This window comes from Schistocerca cancellata, chromosome 3 (genome assembly GCF_023864275.1).
Source record: "Schistocerca cancellata isolate TAMUIC-IGC-003103 chromosome 3, iqSchCanc2.1, whole genome shotgun sequence".
NCBI classification, from domain to species: Eukaryota; Metazoa; Arthropoda; class Insecta; order Orthoptera; family Acrididae; genus Schistocerca; species Schistocerca cancellata.
This window is the reverse complement of record NC_064628.1, coordinates 912,147,651-912,166,664: the sequence shown is the minus strand read 5'-3', so window position 1 is coordinate 912,166,664 and position 19,014 is coordinate 912,147,651. Positions and strand designations below refer to the sequence as shown.

The 19,014-nt window shown below is 42.5% G+C and overlaps 1 protein-coding gene across 1 annotated transcript in view; it reads right to left on the bottom strand.

The window, feature by feature from the left end:
* Positions 1-552: 552 nt before the first annotated feature.
* Positions 553-19,014, bottom strand: part of LOC126176645 (coiled-coil and C2 domain-containing protein 2A) — a 385,042-nt gene continuing 366,580 nt past the window's right edge. The window contains exons 20-22 of the mRNA XM_049923802.1: positions 18,488-18,717; positions 5,949-6,084; positions 553-1,500 (exon numbers count right to left, since the gene is read on the bottom strand). Coding sequence (XP_049779759.1) covers positions 1,312-1,500; positions 5,949-6,084; positions 18,488-18,717 — 555 coding nt within the window. The 3' untranslated portion in view covers positions 553-1,311. The remainder of the gene's footprint in view (positions 1,501-5,948; positions 6,085-18,487; positions 18,718-19,014) is intronic.

Below are 19,014 nucleotides of genomic sequence, written 5' to 3'. Positions count from 1 at the left end.
GTATATGATGGCTGTGAAGGGGTTAATAAACGTTTGCCTCCAAATTCATAAATGTAGTATCATCAAAGTGGGAGAAGTGAATCACAGATTAGGCGAATAGTCCTAGTTTCACTAAACTGAATGAAATAAGCCTTTGACTTTGGCACCATATACAAGACTTACATTATTTATTTGTATTTATATTACATTAATTGTAAAATCCCTTTTTTCTTTGTCAGATCTTTCTAACTTGCACTAGAAGCGGTGCATAAATAAGCATCCATTTCATCATGACATGATGTCACATTATGTCACCTCATATAATATTATACAATGTCCTGTCCTATATCATAATGTATTTATCCTGAATGCCAAATTACACAAAGCACGGATAAGTGAATAAATAAATAGAACATTTGTGCTCAACATGATGTCTGCTGCATCACATTTAAGTCTACTGATCACTTCCTTCAATGATTCTTGATCCACTGTAATCAGATGTTTTTATCTGAAAGTAAGTTTCACATGCATTGCACTGGTCAGGAACTATAAATAGAATTATGAAATGCAAGCTTCAGCATTCAGTATAAAATATTCATTTTATTTTATGAACTAGTATTACAATCTGTCTCATAACACTATATCCTGTGCCAAGAACAATTTATTTATGCTATGGTCACAATGTAACATGATAATGATTTTCTTCAGAGTTACACATATGTTGTTCACCATGGTCTCTTCTTCAGTATGCTGCAAGTTATCTTCTGTTAATGGTTTTGATATAGAAGACAGTTCTTGCCCAAGTACGATTTCACTTGAAGAGGAAGATATAAATGTTATCTTATTTAACATGAACTAGCTGTAATAATAGGAAGGAGTGAAGGCAGTTTGTGGAAGCAGCATGTGCTCTGCAGGGCCTGTGATCGCTGAATATCTATCTATCTCGCTGTAATATAAATTTTATTTTCATCTGTTTTCTGATAGCCTAATAATAAATAAATCAAACATTGGATGTGAACTGTTCCATTCCACAATTTGTAATTTGTGATCTTACCTGAATGGTAGTAGCAGTCTTATTAGGGTACTAAAGCCAAACAAAAACCTAGATAAAAGAACATTAGTGGAGTTTGGATGATACAACATACCTAAATAATATTTCTGCAGCTCTGTGTGTGTAAAAGTATAAATACTTCGATACCTTCTTTGGACATGCAGAACGTTTATAATCACAAAAACACAAAGAAAGGCTATCATCAGCAGCTTGTCAGTAATAACAGTCTTATACACCAGTAAATAGTTCGCCAACCAATATCTAAGAACCAGTTTAATAGTTCACCTTCTTTTGATGAGTGACGCTACATATATCCACACTGAGAGAACATTGCCAGGGTATGGATGAACATATACTGCAAGTGCAAATTCAGTTTCTTCATTCTCAGTATTATGGACACCTGTAGCTTTCACTGTCTCATTAATAGCTTCCATGTTGGTATATGGCATATTGATAGGAAATCCACAAACCTAAAGACATATTATAAAATATTAGCAGATTAATGAACATGTAATTTTACTTTAATTTTTAGTATTTAGTATTTCGCAAACTTCAACAAAAAGAAGGGACAGGTTGATAGAAAACATCCAAAGGCATCAAGGAGTTGTAGTAGTAGTAGTAGTAGTAGTAGTAGTAGTAGTAGTACCTTTATTCATCCGTAGATCTCTTTTTACACGGATATAGGACAGTCAGTTAGTAACTGAAGGAAAATTGTGTGTGTGTGTGTGTGTGTGGGGGGGGGGGGGGTGGGGGGGAGGGTGGGGGGAGGGGGGGGGAGGATGATTGGAAGGAGTATAAAATTGACCAAGATTTGATTACAGTATGCAGGTTCATATGGATGTAGATTGCAACAGATCTAAGATGCGGAAATGAACAGCATAGAACAGACTGGCATGTACAGCTGCATCAAAGTAGCCTTTGGACTGGCTGCATCAACAATAGCACAACTGCACAGTATATATATGACACCAAATTAGATTTGATTATCAAAACCCGTAGACAGAATGGCATATATCACAGCATGAACATAAATATGCACAGTTGTATCTAACGGTTAGCAAGTGTTTCAAGCATATTTTATGTAAGACAATCCGTGCAGTAAGCCGTAGTTGTAGTAGTAGAAGTAGTAGAAAAATGAGGAGGAGGAGCAATGGAAGGTAGAAAGGCAGCAGCTGCTTCTATAAAAAAAGACTTACATTACAAAAGTCAAAGAATTTGCAAGCATAAATTATGCAATAATGGAGCAACAGTTCCTCCAATAAGTATAGCAATACTTGAGCTGTAATTTTTGGTCTTTTCATTTCCAGTGGAAATAAATCTTGCAGATCTAATGAGGTGTACAGGTTATCATGAAATTAAGAAAAATATAACATCCCATATTGGGAACTGATGAATATGTCCCAACTTTACAAAGCAAGAAACTGGATGTACTAGAACAATTGGATATTACCATTCATAGTGTGAGAAATACATAATACAATGAAATGAACAGCTTACAGGTGACACAAATATTTGTTTCACAAACTTTGCAGATCTTATTTAATGTATGTAATTATTATTAACTTTCCATTCATTATGGGATCTGAATTTGCAGGCTACCACACATTGTTATACATCATCCTTGTTTATTCAATATCTTTTTGCTTTAATATTTACATTCATGCAGAGCTTACTTGCATTATTTAAATGTTGGTCTGTGGGAAGCGGCTTTCTAGAAGATACATGGTTTGTGTACATACAGGGCTGTTATTGTGACATTGCCGATACCTATGGACAACATACGCCATTTCATTTTATCTATATCATCAGTTGACAGTGATTAAGTAGGTACAACAGCAAGGAAAGCAGTCACATTATTTTATTATTTTTATTGTTCTTGTTCAGGTTTTATATTGGAGCTTTGAGGTTTCCTGTGCAGTAATTATGAAGATCAAGACTTGGCCTTTGAAACACACAAATTCTAGTGTTTTTTACATGGCAGTAGGTGGCTGAGTTGACATTGTAACATTTATTTTTACAACCATGACCTCATATCCATTATGGAAAAAAAATCAGAACTTACCATTCAACTTACACAAAATAATGGATAGTGGGATAATGTCCTTATCCCATGCTGGAGCACTTGGGTGTCTAACTTATTGCAAAAACATATAAATGAGATGCCGGCACAATGTGATAAACAGATCAAATCACTTCACTTACTACCTTAATGCCATTAACTAGCACCATGATCAATCGTAGCTAGCACCATATCAATCAGTTCTGAGGTAGAAGTTTAATGTACATGCATACACTTAATTCCTTCAACAAGCTTCAGATTCAGTATTATTTGGTGTATATTTTTGTGTTATACCTGGCACCCAAAACCAAATCAAAATCTTTATTAGCAGGCCAGATACATTTCTTTTACTGCATTTAATTAACACATTATTGAGTCCCCTTGCATTTTTAATATAGTACATTGGCACATAGCATGAAGTGTGATTTTATTTGTTTTGCATAAATGATTGGCTTGTGCTTCACCTGCAACTATACATCTTGTTTGCATGTCATATTTTCATGTTTTACTGCAGTGACTGTGGGTTTGTATCACTTGTGGTTTTCACATCTGCAGTGATGAGCAGTCAACCTCCAAATATCCTTGTCTCACTGAGGGCTTCAAAGACTGAAATTACCCTTCACATTTCATCCAGAAATGGATCTCCCACACCTTGTCTCCACAATCTTACACTATTCCATCCATGAATCATTACCACCCAGGACTGGAGTAACTGGATTACATTCTCCACCATGGTTTCAACTACCACTCACGATGTCCAGTAATGTCTACCCCACAGTGGTGTTTTACTGCCCATGCAACCTATGCAATGTCCTTGTCCATTCCTATTCCATTCCTGTGGCCAATTCCTTGCCTCATGGTTCATATCCTTGTAAGAGACCTAGATGAAAGATCCATCTCATATATGTCCTCCCACTACCACCCATTCCAGTCCTGTCACAAGCATCTCCTACCCTGTAAAAGGAAGAGCCATCTGCAAACACAAACATATGGTACACCAACTTAACTGAAATCATGATGCAACATTCTATGTGGGCTCAGCCACTAACAAGCTGTCTGTCCACTTCAATGACCATGGCCAAACTGTGCCAAAAAGCCAGCTGGACCACCCAATTGCTGTGCACTTCGATAAGCACTGTGTGCTTGACTTCAGCGACTGCTACGCAGCCTATGCTGTCTGGACTCTTCCCACTAAAATCAGCTTTTCTGAATGGCCCAGGTGAGAGCTCTCCCTGTGACACATTCTTCAGTCCCATAACCCCCTTGGCCTCAACCCTTTGCTCATTCCTGCCCCCCACCTACCTCTATACCCTTCCCTGTTTCCATTCCAGCCTCACATGTGCCTCCCACCTATCCAGCTCATCTGCATAGTCCTTTCCCCTTCTCTTCTCCCCCCCCCTCCCTCCCCAAATCCCCCCAACTACAGCCCTCCATGCTGCACTTAGCAGCCCACCATCCTTTCCCTGCACAATCCTACAGCAACTTTCACACAACCTTGCTATGTCTCCCACTTCATGTCACTATGTCAAACACTTTATATTATTATATCTAAAAACAAAGATGATGAGACTTACCAAACAAAAGCGCTGACAGGTTGATAGACACACAAACAAACACAAACATACACACAAAATTCAAGCTTTCACAACGAACGGTTGCTTCATCAGGAAAGAGGGAAGGAGAGAGAAAGACGAAAGGATGTGGGTTTTAAGGGAGAGGGTAAGGAGTCATTCCAATCCTGGGAATGGAAAGACTTACCTTAGGGGGAAAAAAGGACAGGTATACACTCGCGCACACACACACACATATCCATCCGCACATACACAGACACAAGCAGACATTTGTAAAGGCAAAGAGTTTGGGCAGAGATGTCAGTCGAGGTGGAAGTAAAGAGGCAAAGATGTTGTTGAAAGACAGGTGAGGTATGAGTGGCGGCAACTTGAAATTAGCGGAGGTTGAGGCCTGGTGGATAACGAGAAGAGAGGATATACTGAAGGGCAAGTTCCCATCTCCGGAGTTCTGACAGGTTGGTGTTAGTGGGAAGTATCCAGTAACCCGGACAGTGTAACACTGTGCCAAGATGTGCTGGCTGTGCACCAAGGCATGTTTAGCCACAGGGTGATCCTCATTACCAACAAACACTGTCTGCCTGTGTCCATTCACGCGAATGGACAGTTTGTTGCTGGTCATTCCCACATAGAAAGCTTCACAGTGTAGGCAGGTCAGTTGGTAAATCACGTGGGTGCTTTCACACGTGGCTCTGCCTTTGATCATGTACACCTTCCGGGTTACAGGACTGGAGTAGGTGGTGGTGGGAGGGTGCAGGTGACAGGTTTTACACCGGGGGCGGTTACAAGGGTAGGAGCCAGAGGGTAGGGAAGGTGGTTTGGGGATTTCATAGGCATGAACTAAGAGGTTATGAAGGTTAGGTGGACGGTGGAAAGACACTATTGGTGGAGTGGGGAGGATTTCATGAAGGATGGATCTCATTTCAGGGCAGGATTTGAGGAAGTCGTATATTATTACATATTCAAACAAGATTTTATGGAATGGAAGGAGTTGCCTAGTAGAGATGATTTCAGTTGGTATTTATAGCTAATTTTATCATGTATTGAAGTCTTGATATATCTGCCTAAGTAGTCAAATAGTTTTACAACTGAATTCTTTGTTGCTTTCTGTGTGACATACATCACATTTATGAATGTTAGTGTTGTTGGTGAACTGACTGACTGTTGACATGAAACTTCATAAATTAATGAAAGTACCGTGAGGCTGACATCAGCATGCTCAGCTGTTTGAAGGTCTGTGAAACTATTTTAAGTTTGATTTCCTCCATACAACTAAAAGCTATATACTTGCCTTGTGTGACCCTAGTATTTGTTGTAGTTCATGAATATGTTCAGCTATACCCAATTCTTTGGATTTCAATGATGCTGTCTCCATTTCAGGCAATAGCTTCCGTAAAATTGCAATACAGTAACGGTTCCAAATTGTCCTGCAAAAATATGTACATATTATTTAGTTCAAAATATGTTAGCCTCTCAGCATTATAATTGCTCGAAAGCATGTCTAGTAATTTCAAGTTTGCTGCAGATGCATATTTTATCTACAGACGAACTGCCAATGTTGTCACTGATCATAGTTCATCTGGAGACCATTGCCACTACCAGTTGTGAACAGCTGAAGAATATAATCGTGTAGAAAAGAGATACGTCTGCTTCATGTGCTTTGGGGAAGAGCTTGTCTTCATTCTGTGGTGCTGAATTTGTAGCATGTTTGGCTTGGGCATGTTATACACAATATATGCACTCAGCACATTGATATTGATTCCCGAAGTACAAGGTGATTCTAATTAAAGCCAAACTTTCAAAGCACTGTAGAGATAACACCACTGGTTAGAATGATGTCAAATTGCAATGGAACACTATTGGACAAGGGGGAAAACAAATGGCAGAAAAACATAAATAGTTACAAAATGTAGCAATAGATGGCACTGTGAGCATCATAATGTAATAGTGGTCAACTACAAATGACAAATGAATCATACAACAATGCCTAAGGTGTATGTCTGATGTTAAACAAACTGTACTACTCAGTGTGCATGGGTGTGCAGATGTGACACTGTTAGTTATGTAATCCCATCCACCACAGCAATGTCATATCACATCAGATGGCAAAAAATCAGTTTTTAACTGTCCTGAGACCAAAAACTGCATAAAAAGCATCAATAAAAATCAAATCGGATTATTAATTTCCATATGACTGGCACAAAACATGTTGAATATGCTGTCCATCATTTTCTGCAACGGTTCGAAACAGAAACATCATGTTCCACAACTGATTGAAGTGTTTCCGGCATCACATTTAGAACATGTTGCGCAATGCATGCCTTGAATGCAGCGAAGTTTGCAGTTGGAGCACTGAACACATCTTTCAAACAGCCCCACAGCCAGAATCACAGGGATTAAGATCAGGTGATCAGGATGGCCAGGCTGTAGGGAAATGGCAGCTGATAATTCTAGCATTTTTGAAATGGACTTCAGCAGCTGCTAAACTGGATTTCCAATGTGTGGAAGTGTGCCACCTTGTATAAAAATGATCCCATCCACACATCCACGCTGTTGGAGAGCTAGAATGATGTGGTTATGTAAAAGACACTCATAGCACTTACCAGTGACGGTACAGGTAACAGAACTGGAAGCACCTGTCTCTTTGAAAAAAATATGGCCCTATGATAAATGATGCCATAAACCTGCACCACTTAGTGACTTTTTCAGGATGAAGTGTTTTTGGTTGATTTGTATGTAGATTTTCCATTGCCCATATTCGACAATTCTGTGTATTGACACACCCTGTCAGATTGAAGTGGGCTTCATCTATCCATGCAAGCAAGAAATTCTGAAACAAAGGTCTCTCATGCAGGTGGTTCAACAGGAAGCAACTCGTGCACATGGGTAATTTTGAATGGATAGCAGAGAAAGATGTTTCATAGGATTTTACGCACCGTGCTCATGAGTATGTCCAATGTTCAGGCAATTCTCCGTGCACTACATGTTTGCACAGCACCTCTTGTCTCCTCCTGCACTGCTGTGGCCATTGCTTCCACTGACGTCGAATCAGTTTATTTCCTCCCTCTACCATGTTGCACATCAAAAGAACCCGTGTTTTTGAATTTCCAAATAATTTTCTCCAGACCTACAGCAGTCATCGGACCAACGCCTTTTTTCAAACCCTTCAGTGTCCAGAACTTCTGCAGAGTGACACATGCACAGCCATCATTCTTGTAATACAGCTTTACAAGCAGAGCATGATCACACATTGAGACAGTCATGGTGAATGTCGCAGATGCTAAAGGAGAAAAAGCTGTGTACTCAGCATGATGCAGTGGCTTTATTTCAAGAGCATTTTGAAAGTTTAACTTTAATTATAATCACCGTGTATATAATAATGCATGGGCAAATTTTATGACTGCTTAATGATACACAATGCTTCAATTAATGCTGTACACACACAAAAAAACACTTTTGTGTTGTTAGTTTACAGTCATCATAGGGTTTGCCAGTAACTAAATTATTCTGATGCTCATCTCTCACAAATATGATTCTGCACAGTCATACTGGTTGGAGACCAATTACAGAATTACTTACCCAGTGGTAAGATCTGTGTGTAATAGTAAAAGTATGAAATACATTATATATTCTTACTTTGCATTATAAATTTAGATATTTTACAAAAGTTGTTGAGTTTTTACTAGTTGCTGTGGTAAATCATTTTCTTGCTTTGAACAGATAATGGAACCCGAAGACGATCTTACAAATGAGAAGGTGTACAAATACTGTGGTGACTTTTGTCAACTTTAAAAAGGCTTATGATTCAATGGGTAGGCAAACATCATTCGACACTTCAGAGGAATTCAAGATTGACAAAAAAAACAAGATCAGTTATCCAATAGACGTTAACAGGTACAACCTCCATAGATACGAGGCATATTTTTTAAGTAAGAACCGTTTTGAAATTAAAAAAAGACTTGCTAAGATATCTCAATAATTTTATTTTTACATGAAAGCCTGTACCTTAATCCATGTACAGATGCCATTACAGTCTGATTCTTCCTTGTTTATGTTGTGTACTGAGTGTTCAAGATGCCTCTGATAATCGTGAGTCCCGCCGACTGTGAAGTACGGGCTGTTATAAGATTTCTTAGTGCTAAAGTCCTAAAAGCGATCGATATTCATCCTGAGATCTGTGCAGTTTATGGAGAAAACATTATGAGTGATGGAATGGTAAGAAAGTGGGTGAGAGCATTTAAAGATGGCCACACAAATGTGCATGATGAACAACGGAGTGGACGTCCTTTGGTCGTTAATGAGAGTTTGGTGCAGGAAGTGGACAATAAGGTGAGAGAAAACAGACACTTTACGATTTCCTTCTTGCGGGATGACTTTCCTAATGTTACTCGTAGTGTTTTGTATGGCACTGCGACCAAGCACTTGACTTACTGAAAATTGTGCGCACCTTGGGTACCAAAAATGTTGTCAGACATGCACAAAACCAAACGTTTAGACAGGGCATTGACTTTCCTTGAGCGGTCCTACAATGATGGTGATGATTTCTTAAGCCGAATTGTTATGGGAGATGAAACATGGATGGCCTACGTCACACCAGAATCAAAGCAACAGTCCATGGAAGTTGAACAAGGGCATCATTTTGCTGCAAGACAATGCCCGTCCGCATGTGGTGAATCGGACCAAAGATCTTATCACATCTTTTCGATGGGAAACTCTAGATCATCCTCAGAACAGCCCCGATCTTGTGCCCAGTGACTATCATCTGTTCCTGCGCTTGAAGAAACACCTGCGCAGTCAGCGTCTTCAAGACGATGAAGTCAAAACAGTGGTGATGCAGTGGTTAACAAGTCAGGCGCCAGACTTCTATGAGGAGCGTATTAAAAAACTGGTACAACGTTATGACAAGTGCCTCAGTATTGACAGAAATTATGTAGAAAAGTCAATTAAGGTACAAGCTGTAGTAGCCACAAGAAAGATCGCGGGAGGCACACATTGGCACGGCGCGTCACGGACGGTAGTTGCCGCCAGTAGAGTCCCGTCCACCAGAGGGCACGCTAGAATTCGGACGCGACCTCTGCCAGTGTAACAACAAGAACAACAACATCAACTCCGGCAGCACAGGCCGTGCGCAGTCAGTCAACATCGGGCATGCCTAGGACACAGTCCCGGTCTACGCTAAGTGAAGTGCGACGTAACGTGAACAGTGTTACTACACAATTGGCGACGAGTAGGGTCGTTCTTTCGCGTGTTGCGTCGTTGTTCCGGTTTCGCCGTTTCTCCACGGCATGGAGGATTTGGTGCGGGTTTTGGTTGCGCAGCAGACGGAGCTCATGGCCACCATGAAACAAGTGCTTCCGGCGTTGCTCTCCACGCCGTCTGCTCCGGCGCAGTTCCCTCCTCCCTTTCCCCCGTATGACGAGACGGCGGAGGATTGGGACGCATATGAACATCGCCTTCGGCAGCATTTCCAGGCGTTTCATGTTGCCGATGCGGAGGTATGTCGTGCTCTCTTCTTGTCTTGGATATCTCCCTCGCTGTATCAAGTTTTGCAGCAGCTAGCGCCGTTGCAGGAACCCTCGTCCTTGTCGTTTGACGCATTGTGTTCATTGCTGTCTTCATATTATCGCCGCCGCATGCATGTTGTGGTGGCTAGGGTCGAGTTCTATCAATGCAAGAAACAGCCCCATCAGTCTTACCGGGCATGGGCCGCTACCCTGCACGGTCTTAGTCGCAAGTGTCATTTTGTCACAGAGCAGTCGCGGGAGTCGTATGCCCATGTTATGGTCCGCGACATCATTGTTCGTTCGGTCCCTGATCGGGAGGTCCGGCAACGGGCCCTGCAGTTAGAAGGCCCTTCCCTCAAGGAAGTCCTGTACATTGCTCAATCGTATGAAGTCTCTCACGCAGCAGGTCAACAGCTGGAGGCGTGGTGCGACGTCACGGAGGTTCAGGGCGGCGCGGCCGCGTCCACTGTGTCCGGAGTGGACGACGTGCGAGCGGTACAATACGGCCGTTACGGCCGCTCCCGCGCGGCGCGTAAACAGAATTCCGGCCGCCGGCCCCTGTTGCCGTCCTGTGCGTCGTGCTATATACATCACGATCGGTCAAAGTGCCCCCAGCGTTGGGCCGTTTGTCGCAAATGTCATAAAAACGGTCACATTGCTAAAGTTTGCCGCTCAGCCTCAAAGGAATCGAAGGAAGCAAGTACAGAGGACATGGACGTTGACATTCAGGAAGTTTCATCGGGCCAGGCTCCCGACGCATCGGCACGCAAACTCTTTATCGAGGTGTCGGTTCGGTCGCGCCGGTTACGACTGCAGGTAGATACGGGCGCGGCAGTTTCGTTGTTGAATGCACAAACGTATTCTGACCTTGGATCGCCCCCGTTGGCGCCAGTTTACCGGCGTCTACGCGGTTATGGTAAACAGTTCATTCCCCTCCTGGGTCAATTCACTACCGACGTGACTTACAAATCAGTCACTCGGCTTATTACTTTTATTGTTGTCAGTGATGCGAGCTCCGCTAACCTTTTTGGCCTGGATGCCTTTCAAGCTTTCGGTTTTTCTATCGCTGACACCATACAGTTGGTCTCCAAAGACGTTCCCTATCACTCATTGGAATCTTTGATCTCAGACTTTCCGGAAATTTTTGAGGAGGGCCTGGGGCGTGTGTCAGATTTTGAAGCTCACTTAACGTTGAAGGCGTCTGCTCGCCCGCGTTTTCTACGCGCGAGGCAGATCCTCTTGGCTCTCCGCCCTCAGGTAAAGGAAGAGCTCGACCGGCTGACAGCCCTAGGGGTCGTTCTTCCCATTTCTTCCAGTGAGTGGGCTTCGCCCCTTGTTATTGTCAAGAAGCCCTTGGGAAAATTACGTCTTTGTGGCGATTTTAAGGCTACCATTAATTCCCAATTGGTGGTGGACACCTATCCTTTGCCTCGTGCTGATGAATTGTTTTCCGCCGTGGCGGGAGGCCACTATTTTTCGAAAATCGATCTGTCAGAGGCTTATCATCAAATACCACTTGATGAGGACTCCAAACGGCTGGCAGTCGTCAACACCCCGTTTGGCCTTTACCAATACCAGCGGTTGGCTTTTGGGATATCCAGTGCCCCAGCGATATTCCAGCGTTATCTTGAGCATGTCACGTCGACAATCCCTCATTGTATTAATTACCTGGATGACATCATTGTCACGGGCCGCAGCACGACGGACCACTTGCACAACCTTCGCACCCTCTTTCTCAAATTCAGGTCTGTGGGCTTGCGTTGCAAACTGCATAAGTCAACCTTCTTCCAACCGTCCATTGAGTATGTGGGCTACACCATATCTCGGCACGGCATCCAGCCACTAGGAAGTTTGGTCCAAGGTATCGTCAACCTTCCTCGGCCCACTTCGCTGAAGGAGTTACAAGCTTTTTTAGGCAAGATAGCCTATTACCATCGGTTCATTCCCAGGGCTTCCACTATAGCCACCCCCTGTACTGCCTTCTGCACAAGGGTGTTCCTTTTGATTGGTCGCCTGCATGCGAGCGAGTGTTCACCTCGTTGAAGGGCCTCCTCACGTCAGCCCCTTGTTTGGCTACTTTTGATCCCCATAAGCCGTTGGTCCTGGCTACGGATGCTTCGCAGTATGGGGTGGGGGCGGTCCTGGCCCATTGCAACGCAGATGGTTCCGAGCAACCACTGGCGTTTGCGTCGAAAACGCTTAGTCCCGCGCAGGCCCATTACTCCCAGGTGGAAAAAGAGGCTTTGGCCATTGTCTACGCTGTTACCAAGTTTCACCCTTTCTTGTATGGCACGAAGTTTCAGTTAATCACTGACCATAAGCCGTTAATATCGTTATTTGGCTCCTCCTCTCAGATTCCGGATAGGGCAGCCCACAGACTACAGCGCTGGGCCTTGTTCCTCTCTAAGTACCATTATGACATTCGTTTTCGCCCTACAGACCAGCATGCCAACGCCGACGCTCTTTCCCGTCTTCCGGTGGGCCCAGACCCTACATTTGATCGAGAGGAGATTATGTGTTTTCATTTGGATGTGGCGTCCCACCAAGCGGTTGATGGCTTCCCGATCACTAGTTCTCAAGTCACCAGGGAAACAGCGGCTGACCCGGTTCTCCGGCAAGTAGTTCGCCTCATTCAGCAGGGGTGGTCGTCCCGACCTCCGGGCCGGGCCTCGGACCCTCTTCGTAATTATTTTCTTCTACGAGACCGTCTCTCGGTCTTGGATAGAGTTCTCCTTCTGGCTACCGATGATACAGCTCCTCGCGTGGCTGTTCCTGCAAGTTTACGAAGGGAGGTCCTCAAGTTATTACATGCGGGGCACTGGGGTGTTTCCCGTACTAAAACCTTGGCTCGCAGACATGTGTACTGGCCCGGTATTGACAGAGAAATTGAGCACTTGGTGGCCGCCTGTTCCCAGTGTGCGAGCCAACAAGCATCTCCCAGGGCAGCGTTCTCTTCATGGCCGCCGGCAACCCAGGCGTGGGAACGTGTTCACATCGATTTTGCGGGCCCGTTTCTCAATGGCTTTTGGCTCATTGTCATTGATGCTTATTCCCGATTCCCATATGTGGTTCACTGCTCCTCAACCACTTCAGAAGTTGCAATCCAGGCACTAGCAAAAATCTTTTCTGTGGAAGGTCTGCCAATCACCCTGGTCTCGGACAATGGACCGCAGTTTCTTTCGCAGACCTTCCAGGATTTTTGTAGGCGCTTCGGTATTCGGCACGTTTGCTCTCCCCCCTTCCATCCACAATCAAATGGGGAAGCTGAGCGCATGGTGGGCACCTTTAAGACGCAGATGAAAAAGTATGTGCACGAATTTCCTGCAGAGGAAGCATTGACGTTTTTCTTGACGGCATACCGGACCACACCAATGGGAGACCGCAGCCCCGCAGAGCTCCTCCATGGGCGTCAACCTAGGACTCTGCTGCACCTCCTCCAGCCTGGTCCTCGCCAGTCTTCACAAAACGGAGTACCTGGCTTTCCACTGGGTATGTCAGTCTGGGCCCGTGGGTTTGGTCACAATCCACATTGGTTACCGGCGGTGGTCCTGCACCGCCATGGCCGCCGGCTCTATACCTTGCAGGCGGGGGACCGGGTGGTACGTCGTCACCAAAATCAGCTCCGTCCACGTTCGGGCACTCACCCTCCGACCTCTCGGACACCGGCTTCCCCATTGCCGGGACCTGTGTTGGTTTCACAGGGGACGTTACCTCCTCTCCCCGCTGTGACTCTGCCACACTGCAGTGGTTCTCAGCCTTGGCAGCCTCCAGTGGCTCCAGCACCGGCATCGCCGTCATTTGAGATGCCCCAGCGAGAGCTGGCCCCCCTAGCCGGCCCGGTTTCGCAGGGGGCTAGTTCCCCTGTGGTCGTCCCTTCCCCTTCGTCCCCGCCACTGGGTCTCGTCCCTCCTGAGGTGGAACAGGATCCAGACTTCGACAGCTTGTCGCCCGTGCTGTCCCGGGCTCCGGTTGTGGGACGACGGGGGCCTCTTCGTGTGGGTCACTTCCAGCCGTATTCGAAGGTTCCAGCTTGAGGGTTGGCAGATCCCCTCGACTCCGGCCATCCAATGGATGTGGAGGTCATCGCTCCTGCCCGACGCTCCACCTTCCGACGCAGTGGATCACAGTGGCTTCACCCCCTGAAGGAGGAGGAGTGTAGTAGCCACCAGAAAGATCGCGGGAGGCGCACATTGGCACGGCGTGTCACGGACGGTAGTTGCCGCCAGTAGAGTCCCGTCCACCAGAGGGCACACGAGAATTCGGACGCGACCTCTGCCGGCGTAACAACAAGAACAACAACATCAACTCCGGCAGCACAGGCCGTGCGCAGTCAGTCAACATCGGGCATGCCTAGGACACAGTCCCGGTCTACGTTAAGTGAAGTGCGACGTAATGTGAACAGTGTTACTACACAAGCTTTCATGTAAAAATAAAATTATTGAGATACCTTAAGAACCATTTCATATTCATCCCAATGTTCATCAAGGAGATGGTGGCCTCTTCCCCCTTCTATTTAACATGGTTCTGGAAAAAACTGTGAGGACATGGGAAAAGGAAATTAAGGGCAGAGAATCATTTTGAACTGTTTGGCTTTCGTGGATGACCTTGCCCTTCTAACCAACAATGGAGAAGAAGCCAAACTTGCACTGGAGAAGCTTTACAAAATCTCACAGAAAACTGGACTACAAATCTCCTACAAGAAAACTCAATACATTGAAAGCAAGCCTGCAGATAATCTCCCCATTACAACTCAGTACGAGAAAGTGGCACAAGCTATGCACTTAAAATATCTGGTAGAGATAATCCAACCATCAGGACAGAACTCCAGAGCCAATCAGAAAGATCTCCAAATTACACAAAGCATATAAGCTCATTTGGAATCACTAAAATAAAAATCTATTTCTGGCAATGCAAAGCTAAGGCATTACAACACAGTTATTATACAGGGTGCACTCTCTGCTGCAGAAACTACAGTAATTCATAGTCATACCAAAATCAGAGAGACTGAAAAACAAGAAAGAAAAATTCTGAGGAAAATATACTGACTAGTGTTTTATGAAGGAATTTGGATGAAGAGGACAACAAGAGAGAGATCTATAAAGAGATATAAACAATAATGGACACCTTTGGAAAGAGGAGAATGAAATTTTAAGGACATATTGGTAGGATTAACAAGAACAGGCTCAAAAGGCAAATCTTTGACATAGCAAACACTAGCAAGAACAAGACAAAGGGGATAATTGAAACAGAAGATGTTAAGGAACTGGGAATCACATAAGACGACATAAACAATCGAGAACAGTTCAGGAACATCATAAAGAAACATAAACTTAAACAAAAACCAACAGAGAAAAGAACAGGAAACAAATAATTGGAAGAATGCAAGAGAGAGCACAGGGAGCATATGAAGAGAATTTGGGAAGAATGAAGGAAGGAGAAGAAATCATGACTAGTCAAGGTTAATTCCTATCTTAAAAGGGAATAATAATAATAATAATAATAAATCATTTTCTTTGTGCCCTTGAAAAAATCATGACTAATCAAGTTTAATCACTCTCTCAATAGGGAATAATCAAAAAATAATAATAAATCATTTTCTTTGTGTCCTTTTTAATTCAGCTATATTGTATATTCTGAAGTTTCACACTGTCATTTGGCAAATAATTACTTTGAGAGGATTTGAAATTTACCTTTTGTTAGATGCAAATCTGAAAAAATATATGCATCAGTGTATTCTAAAAAGGAGTGTTAAAAATACTTATGGATAGGCTTGTTTGTTGCAAATATCTGTCATCTTCAAAGGCAACACACAACTGAAAAAACACTGCTGACTGTTTATGGCATTAAGCAGTCAGAAGAATGAAATATAAAATTTATGATTTACTTCATTCATAGTGATACAAATGAACAGATACAGTTTCATATTAATACTACTGCATTACTTTTGAGAAATCATCTTCTGGAATGCCATCTCACACTATGGAAGATCTACTTTACTCTAACATATCAGTTAAAAAACTAATGTGGTGCTGCTACACTATCTTTAACTGAGTGCAAATACCACTGGTACAGATTTCTGAACCATACTGAAGAGTGACCTTATTTCATATTTGTTTCATCAGTAACATTGTGTGAATAGCAATATATGGGAACAGGAATAGTCAGAAGGGATAATACATATTTGTCCTCAGAAATTGTTGCTGGGAACATCCACTATTTGTGATCCACCAGATCAGTGACGATACCATCAAATTTGCCACTGGTCTGTTACAAATGCCTGGTATGTTACCAGAATGACAGTGATTGTCTACTAAATTTGTGGATATCACTTGAAGCCAAGACAGAGATCAGACTTATCTGACAACATGATTTTCAGACAACTCGCAACTCGCTGTCTATGCTCATTAGCACATTAAAGTCTAATCAAAATAGAGGTTTTCTTGATATGGAGGACACACCATACTGTCTTGGATGGAGAGTCATCAACAGCTGTAGCAGTAGCTTCAGGTGTTTCCCAGAGAGTTATGGCAAATGATATTAATAGTAATCTCTTGACTTTTTGCAGGTGAAGCAATTATCTATAATGAGATACTATTTGAATAAAAATAATGGAAATTCCTGGATGGAGCAATACATAATATAAGGGAAAAGTAGCTGCCCACCAGTCACGGAACAGTGTGTGGAGCATAGAAATATGTAACGGAAAACTGCATTCACACTAGCTTTCAAGCAATAGGTAATGTGAAAGCTGTTTTCTGTTTGGTGTTCCTGTGCTCCATGCATCAATCTGCCATAGCTGAGTGGTTGTCCAATATAAAACTGCACAAGCATCCAATAATATCTTGGTAAGATTTCAAAGAGGACAAACACTGGCAATTTGCATCAAATGTTCAAAAATGTAAAATTATGTAATTCACAAAACAAAGTTATAGTATCCTATGACTATAAAAGAAGTGCATCATAACTGGTCTCAGTCAACTCATAAAAATAACTGGAGATAACAATTTGTGTGAATATGAAATGGAAATATTGCACAGGCTCAGTCACACAAAAGTGGTAGCAAACTTTGATTAGTTGGAATGATGTTGGCAAAATTCTGTCAGTCTATGAGGGAGATCACTTACAAAACACTTGTGCAACATGTCCTAGAATACTGATCAAGTTTGTGGACCATATCAAATAGGGCAATAGGGGACACTGAATATTGACAAAGAAGGAAAGTATGAATGGCAGCAGGTTTGTTTGACCCATCGCAGAACACTTTGGACATACTGAAAAATCTCAAGTGATAAACATTTGAAGATGGATGCCAACTATTCCATAAAAGCTTACTTAGAAAGTTTCAAGAAACACTAAGAACTGTGGAATCTGGAAATATACTACCCCACGTTGTAGGGACTGTGAAGACTAATTACAGAACACACAGAGACATTTAAGCAGCCATTAAATGTCTAATGTCACTACTGCAATAATCTGACAATGCAGTTCATCTACAGTAGTTGAAAACACGCAAAAACACACACAGTCAAGATGGTACACTCCTTGATTCACAACTGTTGAAAATTCATAATTGTTTGAAACTGTATGGCCTATCTACTGCTGGTGAATTGTGTTACTACTAATATATTGGTGTCAGTTCAGTGGGGCTCCATTCAGCTGGAAAACTAATTCACTGACATCAAGCTACAATGGCACACCTTGCCATCTATTCTGAACTCTATGTGTCACTGATGACTACTCTGATCAGAAGCATATTTGGAACCATTTTGCCAGCAAAATACTACTCTAAAAGATTAACACACTTCAAAGACCAGTAAAAGAAAGGTTTGTACTGCAACATCATCATCTTCTGAAACTGATGAAAGCACTGAAGGAAGGGTGGGTTTGGGGCAGGGGACATACCATTGTAACCTACTTGTAAAAACTCAGCCAACAGACTGACAGTCTGAAAAGCTCTGAAGAATGTTTCACAATTATGAGTACTTGCATTATCTATCAACAGCTGGCTTCTGTAGCTGAACACTTCTCTTGCCCCCAGCTAAGGGCAAAATAGCTTTAAAATTGTAGTATGAAAAGAGTTTCTATCATACACTAAATTAACAATGAAGATGATGATAAATTTGCAAATCTCATGAAAAAAATATTTTTAAACTTCATAAAACAAAACTTAGCTCTCCTTGGCTCAGAATAGAGGACTGTGTAATGTAGAAGTGAAAGAAAAAGAGTACTTTATTGTTTATTCTATTTCAAAAGGAATTAAAATGAAGTAAGAAAACAGTCAGTACTGTGTGACGGAGATAAGAGGTACTGCTTAACTTTTGCTTACCTCGATGTTTTTCTCCACTGCATAATATTCTTTTGTAAATATTTCTCAATTTTGTCCTGCAGTTGCTGCACAGCTGAAAGGGATGTCTCATTATATTCAAGTGATGGAGGTTGAACACTTCCTGTAGGTGCACTCACATTTCTGCCAAATGCTGGATACCAATCTGACTTTCGGCTCACATCAAAACGTGTTCTATGGGGCATCTCTTCATTCTGAATATTTGCCCATACCTATTAAAAACAAATGAGTATTTTACAACATAACTTTTACAGCAATATTTTAATATTGTTATTCAAGTTTGTGAAATAAGACATTTGTATTACAAAAGAAATTAAACAAATGAAATTACTTTATTTGCTTATGAAATAATAATATAGGAAAAGTACTCACATAAGCAAAGATACACACATGGCATAAGCATTGTAAAGTCTTGGGGTTATGGAGATTTCAGGGCTGAAGATTGTCTTCAGCTGCAAAAAAGTAGCAATATTCACTGAAAACAGGCTTATACCCTTGTGGTACATAGA